The following is a 23,927-nucleotide window of genomic DNA, read 5'->3' as shown; positions in this document are numbered from 1 at the left end:
TGACTTATGTAGCTTTAATAAGAATCAAAGCAAGTTTAATTCATACAGTAAAGACTATATGCTGTTTTATTTTACATTTGATTATTCAATTTATGTAGAAGGCCTATTTAGACTTGGATGAAATTTGAAAAACATAAATCACTGTTTATTTCATTTGTATCTTTGTCCTATTGTTTGTAATTAGCTTTTTAACTAACTTACTTTTGGTCATATCGCCCACACATAATCGTGTGAAATAATCATGATTATAATATTGACCTAAATAACCATGATTATATTTTTTGTAATAATCGAGCCGCCCTAATAGAAAGCACAAAAACACACAAAAGACCCTAGCAACCACATAGAACACCTAAATCCACAGTGAGTATAATAAAATATAATACAAAACAATACAATACAATTAAATAAAATACTACATAATATAGAGGAAAGTGAGTTTACAAGAATTATGATTACCTTTATATCCACTCTGAAAAGTGTGAGAATGTACTATGGTCCACTCATGATCAGAGGTTAAATAAACAAGCAATGTTTTCATTGATCTGAGAAGCACATTAAGGGGAAAAACACCGGAATATATGAACGGCCACAGGGAGCATCACATACAAGCTGTGAAGCTGTGTCTGACTAATAGTGCATCTTATAGAGCAATTTCTGAAGGCAGAAGGCATGACCAGATTTCTCTAGTACATCCATCATCTCAGGCCTGTATAAAATAGGCCAGGAGGGCTTTCTGAATATCACAAAACAGCCACATGGCTGGGTACTATACATTACAAAAGATGTGACATTAGCAAAGGATGTAAAACAAAAGCTAAGTGTATATCAACCTTACAAGCTAGGCTAGTTATTAAACATTTGCATACAACAGTCATTTCACCTGGTTTACATATGCTTAAACTCTGAGTGGGGAATTGGGGGATGGAGGGGTTGGAGGAAGACGTTTGTAACTGTACCCAGGGGAAGAAGCTGTGCAGGGGGAGGCAGTTCAGAGAAGACGCCACTTTACACGAGGCAATAAAACCTACAACCACTCAAAAAGAGAGACATTTTTCAAAGCGGTAATGAGCAGCAAAGAAAAATACATATCAGTTCTGGTGCACAGAACAAATAAAGTAAAAGAACAGCCTGACACAGCTGCATACATATTACTGATAAAGCTTTAGCTAAGAAAATGCAAGTCAATGCCTAAGAATACAACGGGGAATGCAAAGGGCTAAGTCACCGCTTCAGAATGTCATATTGATATATGTCCAGTGATGTAACCAGCTCATTAGTTAAATACAGAAATGTGTAATGCCATGTGCTCGGCAAACAGGATCTTAATTCAGGATCTAAAGTTCAACTCCAATCGAGAAAGGAAGATCAAAAGGGTGAACAATGCAAGAGCTGTGAACTTTGTCACTCTGCTGAAGATCACGGCATCAGGGATTTGAAAGATCCGGATCTGGTCGGCCTGCTAATGTCAGAACCTGCCTAGACATCAGTGAGACCTCATACGGCTAGAGCAAACCAGCCCACCTCCCCCGCGGCTTCCTGGCCCCCTGGATTCAGGTCCAATCACTGCCATCAGCATGAGCACATATAATGAGACTGAAGCACAGGGACAGGTCTCCTCCACTGGCCGCCTCCTTGATGAGGGCAATTACTGGCCAGACATATACTATATCTCTAGTAGAGGGGCATAGGGATTATTCCAAGGGGGGGAAGGCAAAGTCACCCACTCATCAGGCCAGATTCTTTAAAAAGCTTATCTGAGGGCACTGGACTTCTCATTGATGACCATGTGAGAGGGGGCAGAACAGATCTGTGGTTAGTACGACAGACAGAAATGGCAGCGGGCTAACGCTAATCTAATTGTATTGTAGTGCATCTATCCATACATTTTCTAGGCTGTGCTGCAAAGAATTCACATTTCTTTAGGGATATAGTGCTTGTAAGGCAGCATAGGTGCAGTGCTAAAGTTCTGCAAAAATGATCTGGCCAGAGGAATGGGAGACAGTGAGAAGTGGCCCCAGCTGACATGTCAGAAAGTGGCTATTAGCTGAAGCTGGCATGCCAGGAAAAGCATCATCGCTGACACTTATTTTATTTTAAGTACTATTTCATTCTATTATCAGTCAGTGGGATACTATCAAACTTTAATCTTCATTTTTTTTAAGATATAAAGTTTTTAAAAATGTTTGAGAAAGCAAAGTTTGAACACATCCTAAACCAGGTAAGATGCGCCAAGTATATTGCAAATAATTTGTGCACACAATGCGAAAATTCTACATGACAAAAAAAATATATATATATAATACATAAAAAACACACAATATAATGTAACATAAAATAAAAAAATAATATATATATATATATATATATATATATATATATAATATATATATATAAAATCATAATGTAACAATACTAACAAAATACAATAATATGATCAAATAAAAATGTTGTATTTTGGTATTAATTTTATCTCTGTACAGCACATTGGGCAATTATGGTTGTATTAAATTGTGCTTTATAAATAAAAAAACAAACAAAAAAAACAACACTATAATAATGTAACAGTATAAACTAAAAAAAATACAATAAAACAATATAAATGCATAAAACTAAAACAACAAAATAATAAATAAAATAATATACAAAATTAAAAAAAAATATCAAAGTAAAACAAACAACAAAATAAAAGTAAAATAAAAAAAACTATAAAATGTAACAATTTTTTTTAATAAAAAATAAAATCAACAACATAAAACAAATAAATAAAAACACTATATAATATAAATTAAAATGAAAGAAGCAAAGAAACCTACTAAATGTTCTGTAGCTTGTTGCTTGACGTAGTAGGTCAGGACAATAAGCAGCTGTTGTGTTGTATCTGGTTAGGGCACTGTGTTTTGCAGTTGTAATTATAAGAACATTGTGGCTAAATCAATAAAGGAAGGTTGATCTTAAGTTCTGTCTCAACTAACCATGTCAAACAATGAGCTATAGGACAGTAGTGAAATCGTCTCACCGGTTCAAATTGCCTCTCCACTTAACTGTACGTTAAACGTAAAATGCGCTTTGATTGACTGTGATTGTGCAGTGTCATGTGACATTTTGCAGAGCTTCCCTAGAGGCAAAAGAAGGCGCTCCATTCAGAGTTCTATGTCTGAGTTGTGGATCTGATACAAGCTGATAATTAAACCCGTACTGGTTAAACCGCCTCTGCAGTGCAGAATGGGATATGACAGGGATTCAGCCTGACTGTGGGGAACAGCGGATGAGTCATCAGTGTGATTACAGCAGGCACGGCGCATGAGACAGGCTGTCTAATCTATCGCTACGAGGCCACCTCCAAAATGACCTCTGCCACCATGCACGCGGTTTACTCCGTAAACACACACATCTGCCCGCCGCAGACCACGTCAGTCAAGAATTACCCCTAAATGAAGCGGCGGGATGCGTTTATAAGAGCCATGTGTGTGGCGAGTGTGTGTCCGGCTCAGCGGTTCCCGTTTTGAGCATGTAACATGGTGAATGTGTTTGCCTCGTGCCTACTGAGTTAATAAGCAGCCTTTTCAATTAGAGCTAATTTGGGTGAAGAGCTGAATGGGGTAGCACAGCTGCAGGAGACTTCACTGTTGCCTATTCATCCACTTTCTCTCTCTCTGCTTTTATGGTCCTCTCCTTACAATGGGTCAGAGAGAAGAAATTGTGCCACTCTCCTAAAGTCTGTTGGTGCCGCCATGCTCAGCGGGGCAGGGCTCATATCATACTTTCCCCTCAGCAAGTGCCGCTCACTCCTTCCTGTCATCTCCCAATTTCCTCTTCTTCTCAGTCTCCCTCGCCTCCCACACAAAGAGTGTCTGTGGTCAGCCAAAGCAGCATCTTTATTTATTTGTTTGCACTCCAATATCCTGCAAGCCTGGTCGTGTTATCTGTATGAAGGGGCCGGCCCCGTCCCTGACAGCCTCTGTGTTTGCATAACTGATTGGACCCTAATCAAAAGTGAAGCATCAATTCCAGCCCTCTCTCTTCTTCCTCCTGAGGAGAACAGAGGGATAAATGGAGGAATGAAAGCTAAAGGATGGTATTTTAACACGCTGTTTGTTCCGACTGGGCCGAGAGGGGCGGCGACCTTGATGTTGGAATATCCTTTAGTTCTCATCAGTGCCAGCCGCGTCAAACGCCAGAAATCGAGGCGGAACAGAGATGAGGAGAGATGATTCGCCGCTTGGTAAAACAAAAGCGGTTGACGCCTAGCGCGGGGCGAGATCAAACAGAAATAAACAAAACACAAAACGACAACAAAGTCGTACTAAACAATTATCTTTGATAAGACCACCTCTGCTTGCACTCCTCTGGATCAATGCAACCTTAATCTACAGATTTACGGCAAAATGAGAAGATCTTCTCTCACAGCTTGGGGAAAGTCCGATGGATCCACAGGCTTGCAGGATAGACACTGAGCTTTGGATGTGCTTCTCGTGGATATATAGCCTCTGAAACACCCTTTTCAGTCTCATAAAATGAGAAGAACAATGTGTGTGCGAGTGCGTGTGTCCTGGTGAATGGGGAGATAACAGTGAAGGTGGCCTGATGCTGTCAGCCGTTTCTTATCTTATCTACCAGAGGATGTTAGTATGAAAATGACAATAGCAGCAACACTTGCTCAGGAGCTCTGCCATAGCACCATTGGTTGTTTATGCCTGTATGTCTTTGGGGCAAAGAAAACACTAAATCCATCCGTGATCAAAATTGTTCCCGGAGGAGGACTAGTAAGGTACATACGCTGTATATCGATCATACACACACACTGTAGCATTACAGGGCTTTATTTTTACCTGAGTGCCATTGATAAGCAATTTATGGTTCTTGTTTTCATTAAAAATCAACACAGCAACACGGTAACTTGCATACATGCACAGACTGAGAAAATGTGCACCATCCCCTGTGACCTGTTACAAATCCAGTCACCTGCACGGATTACAAGAAGTGCCTTGAAAAAAATTACCTTTTCTCTTTTCAACAGTCAATTTTTAACCTTCACTGCAACCGAGCTTATAGCAAATCCCAGGTGCTACAAGCAGTCTGGAAAAAAAGCTTTTTCACCCTATATGTTCAACACCAAGGTCATTGACAACATCTGAAATGGAAGAGTGAAGGGACCCTTTTGGAGTGGCACTGGGCAGATCATTTTACAAGAAAAGCTGGGGGATTAAATGAGCGGAGGAAAAAAAAAACACCTTTTTGCACTAGAACTGCAGTTTAAGTCAAGCGGTTTGCAGCCTATTTTCCGGTGAGTCATATGCCAGCAAGACCTTCAGCTCTATATCCAGGGTCAATATCACTAAAAATATGCATTCGATACACTCGATTGCTTTTCAGCTAGTGTTATGAGGCTTTTGGCATGGGCGGACTGGTATGTGTTTATTCGTTCAGTTATTTTTAGCGTCAGGTGGGAGTTTAGCGTTTAGATATAGGCCTACACATATATTTGTAAGGGTGACTTAGTTACGTTTGCTAGACTCAGAACTGTTGCTAACATGGCACTAGGCTAAGACTTCTCGCCGAAAAGAGTGAGCCCACAATGATGTTTTAATCCCCCTAACCAGGCTTAGTCACAGCAGCTCTTCCTCAAGTGCCTGCCAATTTACACTTCCTCATTATCCATTACTCCCCCCCCCCCCCCCCCCCCCCCGCCCGCCCGCCCCCCCACCCCCCCATTTATTTATCTTAGTCGCCACTGGAATATTCTATCTGCACTCGGCGGTTAGTTTGGGACGCCTGTACAGATTGTTTGAGGTTAATTTGTGCGCTGGCATCAAAGGAGAAGACAGCTAAAGGTTCTTAATGCAACAAACAGCCACCTTTATGCTTAACAACCAAGTCAACAGAAGAATTTCATCGCCAGTGAGGGCCTTTGAGCGACTGACAAACATGATAAATTTATGTACATAAATAAGGTTGCAACCTCTCTTGAAGATACTCTGATTGCACAGAGATGATATACAGCTACATATGTATAGCTGAGGATCAATTGTGTAAACAAAATTTCGCTTTGAAAATCGTCAAGAGCCGTGGTCTTGTGTTTATGAAGAACATTCATTTGAAGTTCCTATAATTCTATAATTATTCATGATTATTACATTAATGCAAAGCATCAAACAGCAGACACGTCAACATGGACTAGTGCTTTCCCTGCTGAAATTGACAATAAATCTGTTTTTGGGCATTTACCAGTTGCTCACATTGGAAAACCAGTGTGACAAACTAATGGGTCTAGCCACTAAATCATGTCTACCTAAAAGTAATACATAAATATTATAAAATAAATAAAAGTTCTGGCTTTCAAATGGATACTTCCTGGGGTTCTAGACAGACTCAAATCAACAGGCTGTGAGACCAGATAGACCAGCTTAAACCAGCTAACCAGACTTGCTAACCAGACTTTTTTTTTTATCAGTAGAGATGCAAAAATAAACACGTGTATCAGAAATATATAAGGTGCAATTAAAGGAGATTCACTGGGCATTAGCAGTATTAGCTACAAGGTGTCAAATTAAGTACACTCAGTAGTACCAGATAAACCACTGAGCAGAACATGATAAGAAATACTATGCACGTTTCAGATCATCAGGTTACCAAAGGCCAGTTCTGAGAAGTCGGCTATGAAATAATAGAGCTGCTTTGCCGCATCACATTTATTCCAGACAAAAAAGACCTGTCTTTGTCAGGATGGCCTAAAACCCTGCTGAGTCAAGATTTTGGCGATTTGCTGAATTGTACTGTATAGTTGAACATATGAATTATTTGTGAAAGGAGCGAAAATGAGAAGGCCATGGGCTCGTTTGTAGCTCCCACGGATTTTAAAAGCATCACGTATGGCAGTGTTATCTGTAAAGCTACAAGCATGTGGATGTGGGGCTTCAGCGGGGGGGCGAATGAGGCAATATGTGTGTCTTTGTACATCAAGATGTATACTGTTTGAGTATGTGAATGTGTATTTAAGTGTAAAGTGCCACAGTAAAGTTTTTCAGCATTGGGGTGTAGCGAGAGGCAGGGATGGGTGCGCATTGATGTTTGTGAGTTTGCCGGTCAGCAGGGAGGCCATTACCAGACAGCAGCAGGAGAGAGAAGCACCATACAGAGCTTAACAAGATGGAACTTACCAGGGAATTGGTAGCTGTAGCTTGGGGCGAAACCAGTGTATCCGCGGCCATACGTTGCTACAATGTTTGGATAACCTGTAGGGAGAGAAGAAAATCCAAGGATGTGATAAACCGCTCAGACCGCCCAGAGCTTCCCTATCACACCAATAAATCAGTATGCCATTTAAAATACACATACACACAAGCAGCAAGTGAAAACAGCTCCTCTTTCACCACATAACCGCAGCCCTCCCTGCAAGGCCGCAATGTAACAGATTAGCTGGCTTGCAAACTTCAGTTTGCAGTGATGAACAGCATAAACATCACAAGACACAATCTCGCTTCATTCCCTGGGGCTCATCCCTCTTTTTCCCCTTGCTGAGGGAACGGACATGTCTGCGGCTGTCATCTCTCTCTCCCTCCCTCCTTTTTTTTCTCACCTCTCCACTGTCATTGATCGATAACCCTTCTTTTATAGCCCGGGCTAATCGATCATGAAGGACACGACAGCGCAAGACAATGGCAGGCTGATAGTTGTGGCAGGACATCACGGATTAAAGTCCCTACGTGCCGTGCAGCCTCAGCCTCCTGCGCGCTAATACTGACAGGATGGCACGAATATGATTGAGCGATTGCAGAAGTCATTCGAAAGTGGAGCGAAACGCTGCAAAAGCATGCTAAGGCCGCAATTTGTTTTTTTTAGCCCACCTCTTGTCGTCTTTGCTGAGGCAGAACTTTTTAATGATGACGCTCGGGCGAGTGAGTTGGCTTCCCCTTGACTATTTTATTATCTGAAATACATCTTGTTTGAGAGCGAGGAGAAAACATGCCATCAGCAGCGTTTACAACACTGGAACGCATCCTGCTCGTGCTGTTAAGAAAAAGTGGGATGTGACCCAATGCACATGCTATAGTTGTCTCGCTGCCAGGATTTAGCGGCGGCCCACCGTGTGTACCTCTTTACCAGGCTAGAGCCCAAAGAGCCATTGTTCTTATTCTGTCACAATGGCTTATTACAGTGTGAGCCTAGACACTAATTATCTGGCCGGCTTTCAAACAGAAGGAAAAAACGGTTTCCAACGCAATCGAATATATCAGCCATATTGTTGCAGCGAACGCCTGAGGGAGCAGGCTGCTATAATCGCGTGAAAACAACATATATAGACTCTGTAGTGCCGTCACCTTCTTTAGGACTCTACAGAAAGTTTATTTGCCATCAGCCCAATTTCTTCCCTCCCAAACACACCTGAAAGATCTTGCTAATAGTTATTGGCTGCGCACAGAGCTAGCTTGCACCAAATGATCGCTAGTGGCTTACTCTTGGCTCTCGGCCACAAATGTGAGTTGGTGAAGAGAATGAATATACTCCACCGCAAGTTAGGCTAGACATAACACAAATCAATTCAGTTTGACATTGCAGAGGCAGACTGGTGGGAAGTAGTCTATGTGAAGCTATTGATCCTGTCAAAGTTTCTTTGGTGAGGGTCAGCGCTATAGTAGAGGCTTAAAAGAAATAACTTGCTTTTATAAAGTTTGCTGTCGTTATTGACTGCTTCTGAAAGGAGGCTTTTTGTGCCGTTTGCGGTAAATGCTATGTAAACCACAGAGTCAGTTTTAAAATCAAAGACTATTCTTGAGGAAAGTTCATCTCTGAGGGAATCAGAGCAAGGAGGAGGAATGGATAAAAGTATTAAATACACTACTGCCAAAAGTATAGAGAAAAAATATTGCAGAACCCATTTTCCTTAAAGGGACAGTTCACCAAAAAAAGAAAATTTGGTCATCATTTACTCAAATTCATGCCATTCCAAACCTCTATGGAGATATTCTGAACAATGACTCATTCAAAATGTTTAAAAAAGGATATTTTGAAGAATGTTTCAACTATTTTTGTCCCTACAAAGTCAGTCAATGTGGTCCAAAACAACACTGAAACCCACTGACAAGAACAGTATCTTCTTTTGTGTTCTGCAATACAAAGTCATAAAGGTTTGAATGACATTATGGGGAGTACATTTTTGGGTGAAACGTTGAAACTCAATGACAATTTTTCAGGATATGCCAGTCTCCATCTTTTCTGCTCCATAAAAAAAAAAAACAGAAACACTTCACCTAGCAATCTTGCCTCTGAAATAAACGCTTGTATGTTCTGCAGCAAGTTGGCCATCTTTAACTTTGCTCCTTCCAAGTGCTGTATCATATGTTTACAAAGCCTTAATATCTGAGCTCCTCCGTCTCTCTCGAGACTACAGTGGCTCTGTTTACTCTACTCTTACAGAGGAGCAAATGCCAGACGCCCATACTAAATATACATGACATGGGCTTTTCCTGTGACATTTAAAGAGATTACTTTAAATGTAGAGGGATGGGGTTCTGTTGACAGTAGGGGATTAACATACTGGTAGGGCCAACACCTATGGGAACGCAACGCAGAAGAGAGAAATCAGCAGTGCTTCCAGGCCGTGTGCAGAAAAGAGACTCAGGTGCAAATAATACATAGAAAAACAAAAAGCTCACAGGAAATAAAGCAAGCATTGACTACAATGTAATCAGTTATTAATATTTTGTTGATTCTACCTCGTTTTTGATTATAGCAGCCATTCTCCTTGACTCACTGAACTTTGTGCATGTGACATGCTTAACTTCTTTCCAGTCCTCCTCAAGTTTTCCCCAAAGTTGAGCTTCAGTTGAAGGCCTGCATGACTTATCACAATTCAATTTGACAATTTCCCAAAGGTTTTCAATGAATTTATGTTCAGGTGACTGAGGAGGTCAATTGATGACCTGAAAATGCTGAGAATAAATACTTTTATTGTGTGCACCTTTGTTGCATTTGTGGTGTGTTTGGGATCGTTATCATGATGGAAAAAAACACATTTGATCTCCAAATACATCCTCCATACGTGACTACATTGTGTTCAGCAGGATTCCCAAGTATTGGTCCATTTTCAAGGTGCCAGCAACTGTGTAGATCCTTCCAACACCTGCTGAAGACATGCATCCCCAATACCATTATGTTTCCAATGCCGTGCTTAATGGTGCTATGCATGCATTTGGCATTAAAACACTCCAGTCTCTCTCCTACGAACATACCTGACACCATCCAATGCTACTGTAGGTTGTTACATTTTGACTTGACGCCACTTATCTTACTCAATAATCCTCATGTTCTTTGGCAAATGCAAGGATTTTTTTGCAGTTGATAAAACTAATAAATGGTTTCTTTACTGGTACACAACCTCTCAATCCAACCTCACATCTGCAACTTCAAGAATATCAAGCCTATCAAGAATAATGGTCTGCTGTGAAGAGTGAACAGTCTATGCACACAAAAGCTCACAATAATGCTTTATTTGTGAGAATACCGGGAAAACAAACTTTGAACAAAACAAAATGTTGTATGCCACTTTTGGCTCAGCTAAACAAAAAACAAAATAGAAAGGTACCAATTTTTCCCAGACACATTCATCCACCTCCTCGTCAAAACTATATTTAGCTCAATTTTCATACCTAAATGGCTCTCCAACTGCGTTTAATGGCTGAGCTGAGCCTCAGTGTCGAGCTGTGGGCTCAAGAAAGGGGCACACCATGAGACCAGCACCAGAAGCACCAGACCGCCATACCTTTGACGTTCAAAAAGTGGGAACACTGCATGTCGTAGTCACGGCCCCTCGCGGGAGACTGAGCCAGACTAAGTGCAAGGAGGAGAAAGACAGGTACCTGAGCCCGGGGAGAGACTCATTAAGCCACGCCGTCACCACGGTAGACACCTTCCGTCTCCAGGCAACGCTGTAAATAAAGACTGTCACTTAATCTGGCCTAGTGCCGTTGGCCTCGCCCTCTTATTTGCGTTATTAATATGCATGCTAATGTGCCCATTTTATGGCTCAACAGTTTCGATTCACTGTAAAATCAATTATCCATCTGGTAAAGCTGCACTTTGCGCTGGCTGAGATGTGTATTAATTTTAGCAAACATACATGAGGCCCAGCACAATAAAGATAAATAGCTCGATTAGGTGTGGTAAACACCGTTGCTCAGAGCGGGGCTCTAATGAGATTTCGGCACATAAGGAATTGAGGTTCCTTAAATAATGAGCCTTGTTGATTTTTGTATGCAAATTACCAAAAGGAATGTTTCGCTGTCCTGCTTTCCAATTTCATTTAGATAAGACGGTGTTGCGATCGAGTGAGCGCGACCCCCTTTAACCGGCTCTCTGCTCCCACTGTCTCAGTCTTCCTCCCTTTCGGTTTGTTCAACACTGATCTGCTTTAAACCCTAATAAGCTCATGACACCCACTCGCGGCGTAATTTCATCAACCTCAACTCAAGTCAACTTGAGCTGACATCACGCTGTTGGCACTGTGAAGCCGAATGATATCATAGACAACTAAAATGCCTGGGGGCACCAGATGTTGGTGCAAGGTCTTGACGAGCGCTTGCATATTCCGAATAACTGATGAATTCACCCTCCTTTTAGGTCAGATTGTTGAAATCATAGGTTCATAACTCAACATTACTTACATTTTCCTCTTCATTTAGCACTATAATGCAGAGCCCTGCTCTGGTGAGGGTCGGTTAGGGATTTGGTGGAGCTGGAAGCGGATCTGGCTGAATATCAATAGCATATTTCATGCGGGCCCAGCGAGGATGCTTCATCAAGTCAAATTACGGGCAGGACGACCTCTCCTGCAGCTTCACCCATTAGCTGCCATTCGCATTCTGCACCAGGCATCAAACGATTTATTTGCTTCAGTTACTTTCAGCAGACGATCAATCTCACAGTAATTATCTCTTGTCACAGGAGCTGGTTGGGGGGGGGACTGAAGTTTGAGATGGGGGGGGGTTGGCTGATAGGTGGGTATTCTTGTCTAATTCTACAGTTCCTGTCCTCTTGACACACATCAAATCTACAGAAAAACATCAAGACAAGCTCTTGCCAGTGTCGGGATGACATCTCTGGTGTTTGACGGGTTCCAGTGCTCGTCTCTATGATAGCACGCACGTGTCGTATCCGTGAAGACTCTGAAGCGGGGCTCCCAGCAGAAATGGAGAGGAGTTTCAACTGCCATGGCAGTCGTAGAGCCGCTAGCAGAGCGTGGCGACGTTAACGCGAGCACCGTGCCAACATCGGAGCTCCGGTCCCAGTGCTCTCTTCGAGGAGCTCTTTCAATGGGCTGTTGCCTCTCCCTGTCTGCCTGTTCCAACATTATGAGTTGCCATTTTGCTCTCTGAGTTTACAGTGATGCACTTGTTCCACACCATCAAGCTCAGCATCTATGCTTAAAGGCTGAACAGACATATTTACAAGTATCATTCTGAAGTGACCATTTGTCTCTGAGGTCAGCATGAGACAACATTTGCTCTAAAATCACACCCAGTGGATAACTAGATCTAGATTCACATGAACACAGAATTTCCTAACAGCAGAGCTAATTAATAAATGTATTTTCACCAATCACATTTACATACATACGTATATATATATATATATATATATATATATATATATATATATATATATATATATATATATATATATATATATATATATATATATATATATATATATATATATATATATAAATAATGTATAATAATGTAGAACCAATTCAGGCATGCACAAAAAGGAGTCCTTTAAAAAACAGTTATTTAAAAACGAATAGTAATTTAATATATAATATTCATATACATTTATATTTAAATGAATATTATATGTTAGCACAGCTCTAACGATTTTATCAGTAAAATGGTAAACTTAAAAGCTACATGAATTTCTCTCTAGCAAGGTAATAACGGCCCTGTTGTTCTTCTTCTCTATTAGTAGAGACGCTGCTGCCGAACACTGCTGAGATACACACAAACGCTTAGTCAATCTCTCTCTCTCTCTCTTTCTCTCTCTCTCTGTCTCTCTATAACTGCATTAATAACTGTATTATTACTACTACTGGTATCAGTGGCTCAAGTCTCCCTTTACTAGCTCTAAAATGACATTTTGGAATGTCAAAAGGTTTGGGATGAGATGCGTAAGAAATTCAACGGCCAGACGTCAGCTATTCCTTACACACACATACACATATAAATATAAGTATAATATAAATTTTAATTTTTTAGTTTTGATACTATTTTAGAACAACTTTTTGTGTTATGTAGTTTGAGTTGGTCATTTTATCCTAAGTTTATAAAAAAGCATTTTGAACTTGTTGATGAATAAATAGTTTTCTGCATTTACTTTACACAAAAATTCATGAGTATACATGGTTAGAGAAACAAGAACCAATTATAAGGTATTGTAAAAGTCAACATGAAATAAAAGTTGACCCCCTATTTACTTTTGTAATAGACGTTCCTGGTTGTTTTTTTGCATGATTCATTAGTGAGTATTATTCAAAGAATAAAAAGTTTGTCTTTTTATGAAAATGTAGTAACTTCTTATCCTCTAGTATCCTCTTATCCTCCAATCAAATTCCGATGGATTAAAAAAAAAAAATAATTCTTTCTGGCGGCTTATCCACTTTCTCCTAGGAACACATCAAATTAAAGGAGTAAAATGGGCTAAATGCAGTTTCATGCTGATTTCAAATCAGCATCCCAGTTAATAATCAGATTACAGCAGTGATTGACAGTGTTAATGTATGAATAATTGTAAGCAGGAAATTGAGATGACACTTACTCAGCATGCCCATTCCCAGCATAAAGGCGTCCATGGTGTAGGGCAGACCTCTAGCTCTCCCCCGCGTCCCTGGAGGAAACATCACTTCCTTCGGCTGGGCCTTCTTACATTCTACCTGTGGATGGAGCACAAAAGATGTTGTCTCAGTGTTCTCGCTACTAATAAGACCATTTATTGTATCAAGGAACGGTCCAACTCTTACAAATGTTCAGCCCACAGGACATCAGAACAATGTTGTTCATATTTGGTTTGTGTCACCTTGCAGACAAACAATGAGAGCTCTCATAAGGATAATACATCACTTGTTAGAAAAATGAACGGGAATAAAACAAACACACTGTGAAATCACAGTGTTTATGCATCTCAGTCGGTAATGTACTGGCTTAAATGTCGCTGTGGTTTTTTGAGAGAGCGTTTTTTGATGTTTGTGTGTTTGCGAAAGCATGCTGTGTTCTGTCTTCGGGCAAAAAAAAGAAAAAAAAAAAAGATGAGTTTTCTATGTAAAAAAAAAAACTTTTATTTTTTTTATTTCCTCATCATTCCCCTAGCGTCTTGCCACTCCAATCTGGTCCTCATCATTGAACAGTTTCTACCCGGGGCACTTCCCCTGATCACCGCCCTGCACCCCCAACCAGCTCCCTGACGCCTTCTACTGATCATTTTCCTGCTGTGCTGACTGACATTTCGCACTCCTCCACAATGCACGGTTAAGAGTCTGCTCATGACAGAACACACAGAGTGGGCGTCAAGAGTGACAGACCAACTGCAAACACCAGCATCAAAATTAAGTACAGCTCCGGAATGAAGGATCCGTGGGTTTGTGGTAGTGACACGGTAAGAAATACCAACCCTAACATTGTGCACGGCATCGTGCACAAGATGTGTCAACAAAACCTCAACCACCTGAGAGATGCAACCGTGCTTTCTTTAAGCCCAAGGAAAGCACAGATGACCGGGAGGGTATGTAGTGTTTGACAGACTGATTACTGGTGCATGTATACACACTCCACCATGCACACAGCGCCTAGGGTAAGTATAGTGGTAAATGCACACGAAAGGCTTATTGAAATTGACTATGAGCACTATGAGGGGCTCTGGTAGGGCAGAGTAGACAATATTCCCTGACCGTGTCAACCTCTATTTGTCCATTTATATTACAGCTGCTTCCCTGCTCTTCTCTGGAGCTTCAGTTCAAGTGACTAAAAGCAAACGTTCATGATTTAAGTATGAGATTTAAACTGCGTGTCTATGATTGTCAGGGAAGAGAATGACACAAGGGTTTTCAAACTGCCGACCCCAAAGGGACTGCATATACTTTCTTAAAGGAGAACTCCGGCGCAAAATGAACCTTTAGTCTAATAAAACATTGGTACCTAGTCAAGCGTTCTCTGAGATTTGTTTTCATGATAATCGAATGTAAAGAGTTTTATCTCTAAAAACTGTTTAGCGTATAACGCTAGTAATGGGGGCATTTAATAAGTAAAAAGAAATAGCTAGTTAAATACCACTAACAAGGCTCAAAATAGCCCCACACGAACACAGTAACATAATGAGGGTCCCTACATGCAAAACGAAGCATTGAGAACTTTGTAAGTGTACAGACCGTTTAATAAGAAGATATTTTATGAAGACAGTCCACTTCGTGTACACAGACAGGAGCCATCTTTGGAAAAAAATCTCGACTAATCAAACCACGAACGCCATTCATACAGTTCAGCTCACTTAGCACGTCGTTCGTGGTTTGATTAGTCGAGACTGTTTTCCAAAGATGGCTCCTGTCTGTGTACACGAAGTGGACTGTCTTCATAAAATATCTTCTTATTAAACGGTCTGTACACTTACAAAGTTCTCAATGCTTCGTTTTGCATGTAGGGACCCTGAAAATGTTGAAATTAGTTGAAGTACTAAAACTACTAAAAATAAAAACTGAAATAAACAAAAGTACTAAAAATTACAAAAGCACAAAAAAAAATATTGAAAATAAAATTACAATTGAAAATAAAAAATAAAAAGCTAATAAAAGCCAATTTAAATATTAATATTTACTATAATCTTATGTAAATAATACTGAAACTACACGGTTTCTCTCAGAGTATAAATGGATCTGTAAGCATGTAAATATATAGCAGCCTTTATACTTTTAAGGAGGTCCCCTTGAAATCAAATTTGGGGCTCCTTGACATCAAAAAGTACAATGTATGACAGTACATTGACCTTGACGTTAACTGCGAGGGAAAATAACCTAGAATTTCATCACCGAAAGATAAAGGAAATCCAGATATCTGTTAAAGATAATGCTTCCATTCTTTCAAATGACCTTACATGTCAACAAAAGCGCTAAAAGGAAGCTGTATTTTCACGCTTTGAGCGGGCTAACAAACTTCAGACACTGCAACGCAATGTCTCTTCTCAAAAAAATGAACACATAAAAACCAACAAGCACTGGTAATCAGTATTCAAGTCCTCAGGACTTCTCCAAATACAACATGCCTTCATTAGGCACTGGCACTAAAGAGAGAGCGAGTGTGTGTGAGTGTGATGCGTGTAATTATGTCAGTGTGTGGTTTCAGTGATGAGGCCTGCAATCTCTGTGTGTTGCTAATAGGCGAGGAAAGCCTGGCTTCCGATCTGACTGTCATCAATGGGCATTTAAGAGCCATGACTACGGCTCCACATTATTACTTAACTAATTACCCTCGTCAGTCGAGGTAGGCCAATGATGAGCTCCCTTCCCTCGTTAATGAAACTACGAAGGCCCGTGGCTAATGACCTGAGAGCACGGGGTAGCTACGTTATCCCTCCTGCACAGAGGAGGAAAAGGCCAGAGGAGGAAAGAACTGTTGATAGATGGACGTCTGCACTTTAGGACCAAATCGGAGCGTTTGACTTTGAAACAAAGGCCAAAAGTGGAACTCGCTACATAATGCAGTCTTATTTGTGTGTGATATTTAGACTTAATGAACTTCTAAGTATAACTAAATAAAAAAATGTGACAGGAAATCAACAAGGTCAAAGTTGTGGCGTAGTGGTGCTAATGTTGGGGGAAAAGGTGTTTGAATCTGCAATTTCCTGTGCCTAGTAGTAGTAGTAAAATCTTTATTTGTCCCTTTACAGGGCAATTTAAGTAGCTTCAACCTCACAAACATACAAATTTTTTATAAAACAGAAAACAGCAAAACATCACAAAACCTTACGAAAAATCATCACAAACCCCAGGCATTTATAATAATTCTTCATATAGCTATAGTGCCTATACCTAGGAATAGTGCCTATTCCTTCTTTCAACGCTCTTCTCGATAAAAAGTTAAATAAATAAAACATTAAGATAAATTTTATATTAATTTATTAAAAATATATTTAAAAGGCCATACAATATAAACTTATTCACCTTCATTAATGAAAGAATTATGATATAACACTTAACAGATCATCTGCAAAAGTTTAATAAAAGTTTCAAAAGTTTTTTTTATGTACATATATAAATGTACACAAACTTCTGATTTGCATTATAAAACAACTTCAGCATTAGAACATATAAGGCTTCACACTGTATATCTTCTAGTGGAAGGATGACACTGAAATGTGCTTAATAAAATATTTGTGTTCTTAGTATTTTGTATTATATAGGCCTAGTACTCTTTTCATAACAGCAATAAGACACTTCTGGACATGTTATATCGTGAATATTGCAGGTTTCAGGCATAAAATAATAATAACACTTGTTTTTCCTAATTATATCATGTTTCGAATTATTTATATAATGACTTATTAATGAAGGCTTAGTGTTACTGAACATTTTATTTGTTCATTTAGTCAGCCACCTGTCTAATGACCGGACTGCCACTCGGACCCCAACAGAGACTTCAAGGTGTTTGTGTGTGTGTGTGTGTGTGTGTGTGTGTGTGTGTGAAAGCAATCAAAACCCCATAACATCTCTCATCTACCGTTCACCCCAGAGAGCAGGTTAAGTGGAAGTCCAGGGTGGAAAGGATGACAGCAGAGATGAGAACAGGGTGCGTCCACTCGCCTCGCTAATTGTCGGGAAATCATGAGCGGGAACACCGTACCGGTGGGCTGGAGCAAATGTGGCCATTAGTGTCCATGTCCCTGGCAGAGCCAGTGTGAGCGGGCGAGAGGTGCGAGACAAGATCGATCAGCTCCAGAGAACACACACGCGGCTTATTAGCTGGCTGGTTAGGGATAGATTAGATCCAATCTGCTAATCTGCTGCCCTGACCTTGTGACAAGAAATGTCACTCACATTAAAACTTCAGCCACCTGTTTTGACTTTGAAAAGGGGGTTGTTTCACAAAGGTTCATTTCTCAGAGACCACAGGCTGCATATAAGGCCATCTTTCATGACTGTAGATCAAAAGCATTGCACGCACATTTTGGCTTTTTGAGCAAAGCCAAATACATCTTTCAAAACAAAAATATACTTGCATTACTGATTGTACTCTTATAGGGGGAAAAGTGTTAGGGTTGTTAAAAATTTACGAAGAAGCATTTTTATTAAAGTTATTATACATTACATAATATACAAAAAAAATACTAAGTTGTTTTAAAAAGTTTTAATTAAACAGTGTTTAAAATAAAAATGATATATAACAAAAAATAAACGTAAAAAAAATTGTATTTGCATCATTGATTGAATTCTTGTGGGGAAAAAATGATTTGTGTTTTGTAAAAAAAGAGCAAAAAAAAGAAGCAGATTTAAAAAAAAAATGCATGGGTTTCTTATCAATAGAAAAAAAATCATGATGTTCCAGATTAACTCTTGAAAATTCACTTCCTCTGATATTTAAATGAATCAGAAATATCATAACCATATTCCAATAATAGACTAGCATGTGTGGGAAACAAAGAGAATCAATAACCTGAAAAATCACTTGGAAAAATCCATTGTGAAAAGAAAACCTCAAGAGTAATTGCAAAACTAGACAGTTAAATTTTATTCCTTAAAGCAGATTTGCTTCTTTCAGCTAGAGTGAGAGAAAAAAGCATTCTCCTCTGACAAGGAGGATAAAAAAGGATGAATCAGAAAGCTGATTCATTCACTCTAACTGCAAAACACCGGGCCACCCGCCTCACTCCCGAGAGTTCGGGATCACATAATGCCTGATATGAAAGGCACTTAGCCAAACTCGACAAATAAATATGCATTTTAAACAGGCAGGAGCCTAAGATACAGGGCCACCTTTATGAGCCCTGGCGCGCTGAGATTGTCACAATGATGGAGTTAGAATTCCATGCGCTTACTGTATATCCGTGGTGGGCTGCCTGAGGAATCAGTCTTATTTCCGCCATCCGTACCGCTGTAGATCGTTCATAAAGCCACAGAGAGGCAAATCGACTGGACCTCCCCTCGCTCAGACGACCACCTCTGACAGTGAGCTTGAAAAACACTTTTCACCATCAAACATCTAACTTCATATCCCGACAGCAAATAAAGCAGGTCAAGTGAAGAGGATTTCAATACCACAAGAACAGTTTACCCGAGTTATAATGTGAGTTTGCAGTCCATATTGAATGTGATGCAACAAAATCCCCCTAAACTGTGAAATAATGGCAAGGAACATCTTTCTCTTCAGTTGTCCTTGCGGCCTACAAGCCAAAAACCACATCCAATGTGACAAGTGTATACCGATTCACAAACAGACGACTCTTATGAGCTGGTTCTTTTTAGTGAATCAAACAAAGCGAACAGTGTAGTCTGACTCCCAAATGAATTACTCTTCTACTGATGAATAGTTAAAACAAATTATGGGTTTAAATTAGTATGATGAGTCTTTCACTGAACTGAATCCATCAGTCTTTAATCAAACAACATCTGATTCACTTACTGAACCATTATTTTCAGTTGAACAGGTGTCGAAATGAATTTTGTCCCAGTATCATTACATGATAATCTATGCATGTCATTAAAGATACACATTTGCATTTTTTTGCAATAAAAACTTTTTTATATTTTTAAGATCATAATGTTCAAAAAGATTGTGCAATGTTCTTGTTTTTATGTTTGCTGGCCCTGTAAGGATGGGAATGTGTGATTTTTGCAGCATAAGGCATGCACAGGGGAAGCAAACTCATATTTAAATTGAATGTAGAAGCAACTGTTTTCAAGTATGTAGATTTAGACGCATCCAAAAACCCAAGCTGTCTTTTACAGGCCCACACTACACTATGTGTGTGTGTGTGTGTCTGTGGTCTCCCATCAAATATAGCATATTTAAATGTTATCACAGCTCTGCCAGTGAACTCCGGTTACATCACTGCACAAGAGGTCATGTCATACACTGCATCTTGTTTGTACAGTTCCCAGAGATAAAACAGACATGAGAGGAAAGGGGGAGAAAAGAAAAAAAGAAAACAACCCCCTGCTCTTTTGCCCAGAGGCACCAGAATTCTCGGCTTAACACCGAGGCATAATTCATCGCAACTTGAATTAAATTACATCGGAGACTTGGGGCTCCCGTACATTATTGATACACTTACAGCTATTCCATCTGACACAGAAATCTATATTCACCAACAAAAAAGAAAGGCTGTCAGAGACTATTTATGCATCCCAAACAGAATGTCTGTTTCAACAGTGTGTTACAGTGGGAACTCTGGTAAGCACATACAGATAAAATGAAGAAGAAAAAAAAAACTCAACAGACTGAAACAACTTCACATTTAATCATGGCTTTGCTCTGGTGTAATTTAAACCGTAAAACACGTTTATCTTCATCACACGTTTACCTTCTCATTTATATCAATGTGTTCGCACCTCCTACTTCGCCCTACCTAGATATAATTCCCAAACAGTAAGGTACTATATTTGACAAGGTCTATTAAGTAGGGGTGCATTCCATAAAATAGTGTATATTTATTTCAAATTACCGCTTACAAGTTTGGGTTTAGTAAGATTTTATGTTTCTGAAAGAAGACTTTTATTCTCACTAAGGCTGTGTTTATTTGATAAAAAAAATAAAAAAACAGTAAAAACTAGTAATATTGTGAAATATTATTACAATTTAAAATAAACTGTTTTCTAATTTAATAAATTTAAAATGTAATCTATTCCTGTGATGGCAAAGCCGAATTTTCAGCATCATTACTCCAGTCTTCAGTGATCCTTCAGTAATCATTCTAATATGCTGATAAAACTTCACTGATGAGTTTTATAAAGTCTATTGTACATCACAAAAAAGATGAAGCGTCCGTTTTCATTCCAGAAAATCACCGTAAGAGCTGAATAAAACAGTAGTGCTCATTAAAATGTTATCCATAAACTCTCGCTGTCCCTTGTATCATCATCAACATACACAAATTACACAAAAACACTCGTTACAACCAACAGTAAACAAATATATATAGACCTTGTGCTTTTTTCGGGGGGTGCTTGATAAACTGGTAAACTTTACATATGTAAATCAACTCCGGTGAACTGTAATAAAGTGCACGCTCTCCCTTTCATTACTGCCGTGACTAGGGCTGTCACTTTACGTTCGAAAATCGATTGCACAATCGATCGGACCAACCAACACAAGTTTCGAAAACGAAAATAGGGAATCGATTTTAACGGCCTTTTGAAGGGATTTTGCACATTCCCTTCAAAAACTACAGCTACAGCTGCTCCAGGGTGGAGAAAACGGCAGACAGTGTACAACTCGCTCAGGCCGGAAACTAGTCCATCAGCAGTCGTGGACGGGGCCTAAGCAATGTGACGTCAAAATGCTCAGAAATTGAAAACGGCTTGTTCTATGAGACTGTTGAGGTTTTATGGGGATTAAAAAGAATGATTTTCATCATTATAGGGTGGTTGTGTACACACTGCCAACACACATTTATGTACCCTTTAATCTGGAAACAAAAAGACCCTGACCCTGCTTTCTTATTCTTATATATATATATTCTCATTATATATTTTATTGCGCACACACACACACACACACATTCACACTCTTTTTCCTTTGGTTTTTTTCCGCCATTCTATTTAAGTTGTGAATGTGCTGAATCTCCTCCTTTCTTTGTTGTGACATTTCCAGATCTCGGAGAGCTCTCCGGAAACAGCCTGCTCCATTACAACCGGCTGAATTACTGTAATCTTTTCAAATATCACAATCCCCTTCCATTAGCCCAACCTACTCTTAAGATACTGTGACAGGAGTGTGTAAATACATCTACAGTCACCACACACAAAGCGAAAATAAACATCTATTAGATAAAAAGGGCTAAACGGATCTGGGTGATTAGAGAGGGGGACAAATAAACAGACATACTTTGAAATGTGCTTAGCTGCTATTTACAAAAAGAAAAAAGTAGCAAGTCCTATAAAGGGTTTTCACACATGCTTTGGTTAGTTTACTTAATTTCTTTACTGTTAAACTAATGTATAAACACATTTCCCTATAAAGCTTGTGTTTTGCAAAATATTTTGTACAAAGAATTCTGCAATGACTTTCTTCCGTGGAACATAATTCTAATTCTGGTCTAATTTGAACCTGAAAAGTAAGACTGATCACCTCTTGGCTAACTGCTAGTTGGCCAGACGCAAATTTTTAAAGGACTGAACTCCATACAATGAAAGTCAATGAGGAACAAACAACATTGGTTTCCAATATATGTGACCAGTGCTGGCAAAATGAGCCGGAATGCGCACGGGCACGAGCTACAGGCAAAACAAGTGAAAAATGTCGATTTTGGTCGAATTTGAGGTTTTCACAAAAATGAGTTCATTAAGCCCTCATCTAGCGATCACAATGAACATCTATAAGTATCTTTATTTGTACGTTTTCTGAGAGGAGTACCTTTCCTTTGTCCATGAAAAATGCAGTTTTTCTCTGCTCGCTTCTTGACGACTGGAAGTTCCCCTCAGCACAAGTTTGGTATCATTATAAAGCGCAGCATTCCAACTTTGTGAATATTCATTGCGAATTCTTGATAGCATGAGTCTGAACCAATGAAATGTGATTATCAAACTCTGATGTAAGCGAAATGATCTTACTCGCGCAGACTGCCAGAGCCGAAGCGTGCGCACAAAGACAGCGCGTGATCCAGACATACACACATAGCTACACATAATATCAGTATTTCAAAATATCTGTCTTGGCGAGTATTCACGCACACATTATCTGTTATGTCTTAATAAGTGAACGTTTGGTACCTGTTGGGGAAAAACATCTGATGTGTAACATTACATCCGCGCATTATAGTAGGCCTATGTCTTATTATATAGGGTGTCTGTTTCATTAATGTTAATCAAACAATTGTGGTATCATGGAAAAAAAAGGTTGAATATATATTTTTCCTATAGATATTTGGTTTTAACTTGGTTTGTGCCAAATTTGGTGTTATTACCAGGGATTTTAAGCTATGGTTGCTAGGTGAATTTGTTTTGGAACCTTCAGAAAGGTACGACTCGTATTGCGACTCATTTTGCCAGCACGGGTCTCACACACACACACACACACATACAGTATACTGTGTATATACATTTATATGTATATATATATAAGAAAGTAGGGCTGTGAAGAAAGTAGCGCATCTGCGATAGTCACATTGCAGGATGTGCGATGTCAAGTAGCCTATAGGGATTGTACTTGATCCGTAAGGGCCAGCTGCCCCGCGGTTCGGAACGTATGTGATTCGAGGATTATTTGCAAAGTTTAACCATCATAGAGTGAGTTTATCATTTGCATTTTAAAGTCATGTCAGTTTAAACATCAAGTGCAAGAAGACTGGAACTTGCGCTGTGATTTGTGTGCGCACACAGATCCAAGCAGACAGCATGCGAAGTTTGTGAACACCAAATTCCCTTCTTTTTTTATTTGTGCTTGAATGGAGATGTGTACGGACAATTAAGTCAAAATACCCTCTACGAGTTTCCTAGTAAACGCAGTCGGTTATGAGTTGTAAACAGAGAAAGAAAACGGATGCTTGTCATTACCGGCATTGGATAGGCCTATGTGTATTCGTCTTAAAGTGGCAGCAGCCCAATACACCCGCAGCTGTTTGTGTCACCACAGATAATCAAACAACAAAAAAGAAAATCACTTTTGTAGCTTAAGCAAAGATAAACTCTATTAATTATATGAATCATATTTATACAGTGAAGATTATGCAGTGTT

General features: G+C 39.5%; 1 protein-coding gene across 7 annotated transcripts in view; it reads right to left on the bottom strand.

The window, feature by feature from the left end:
• msi2b (musashi RNA-binding protein 2b) overlaps nt 1-23,927 on the bottom strand; it is a 120,785-nt gene that overhangs the window by 44,479 nt on the left and 52,379 nt on the right. For all 7 annotated transcript variants that reach the window (XM_056271212.1, XM_056271211.1, XM_056271210.1 and 4 more), the window contains exons 3-4: nt 13,813-13,927; nt 7,161-7,235 (exon numbers count right to left, since the gene is read on the bottom strand). In XM_056271212.1, coding sequence (XP_056127187.1) covers nt 7,161-7,235; nt 13,813-13,927 — 190 coding nt within the window. The remainder of the gene's footprint in view (nt 1-7,160; nt 7,236-13,812; nt 13,928-23,927) is intronic.

This window comes from Rhinichthys klamathensis, unplaced genomic scaffold, assembly GCF_029890125.1.
Source record: "Rhinichthys klamathensis goyatoka isolate OS25496 unplaced genomic scaffold, OSU_Roscu_1.1 h1tg000311l_1, whole genome shotgun sequence".
Taxonomy (NCBI): domain Eukaryota; kingdom Metazoa; phylum Chordata; class Actinopteri; order Cypriniformes; family Leuciscidae; genus Rhinichthys; species Rhinichthys klamathensis.
The sequence above is the reverse complement of the archived record's forward strand: the minus strand, read 5'-3'. Positions and strand labels throughout refer to the sequence as shown.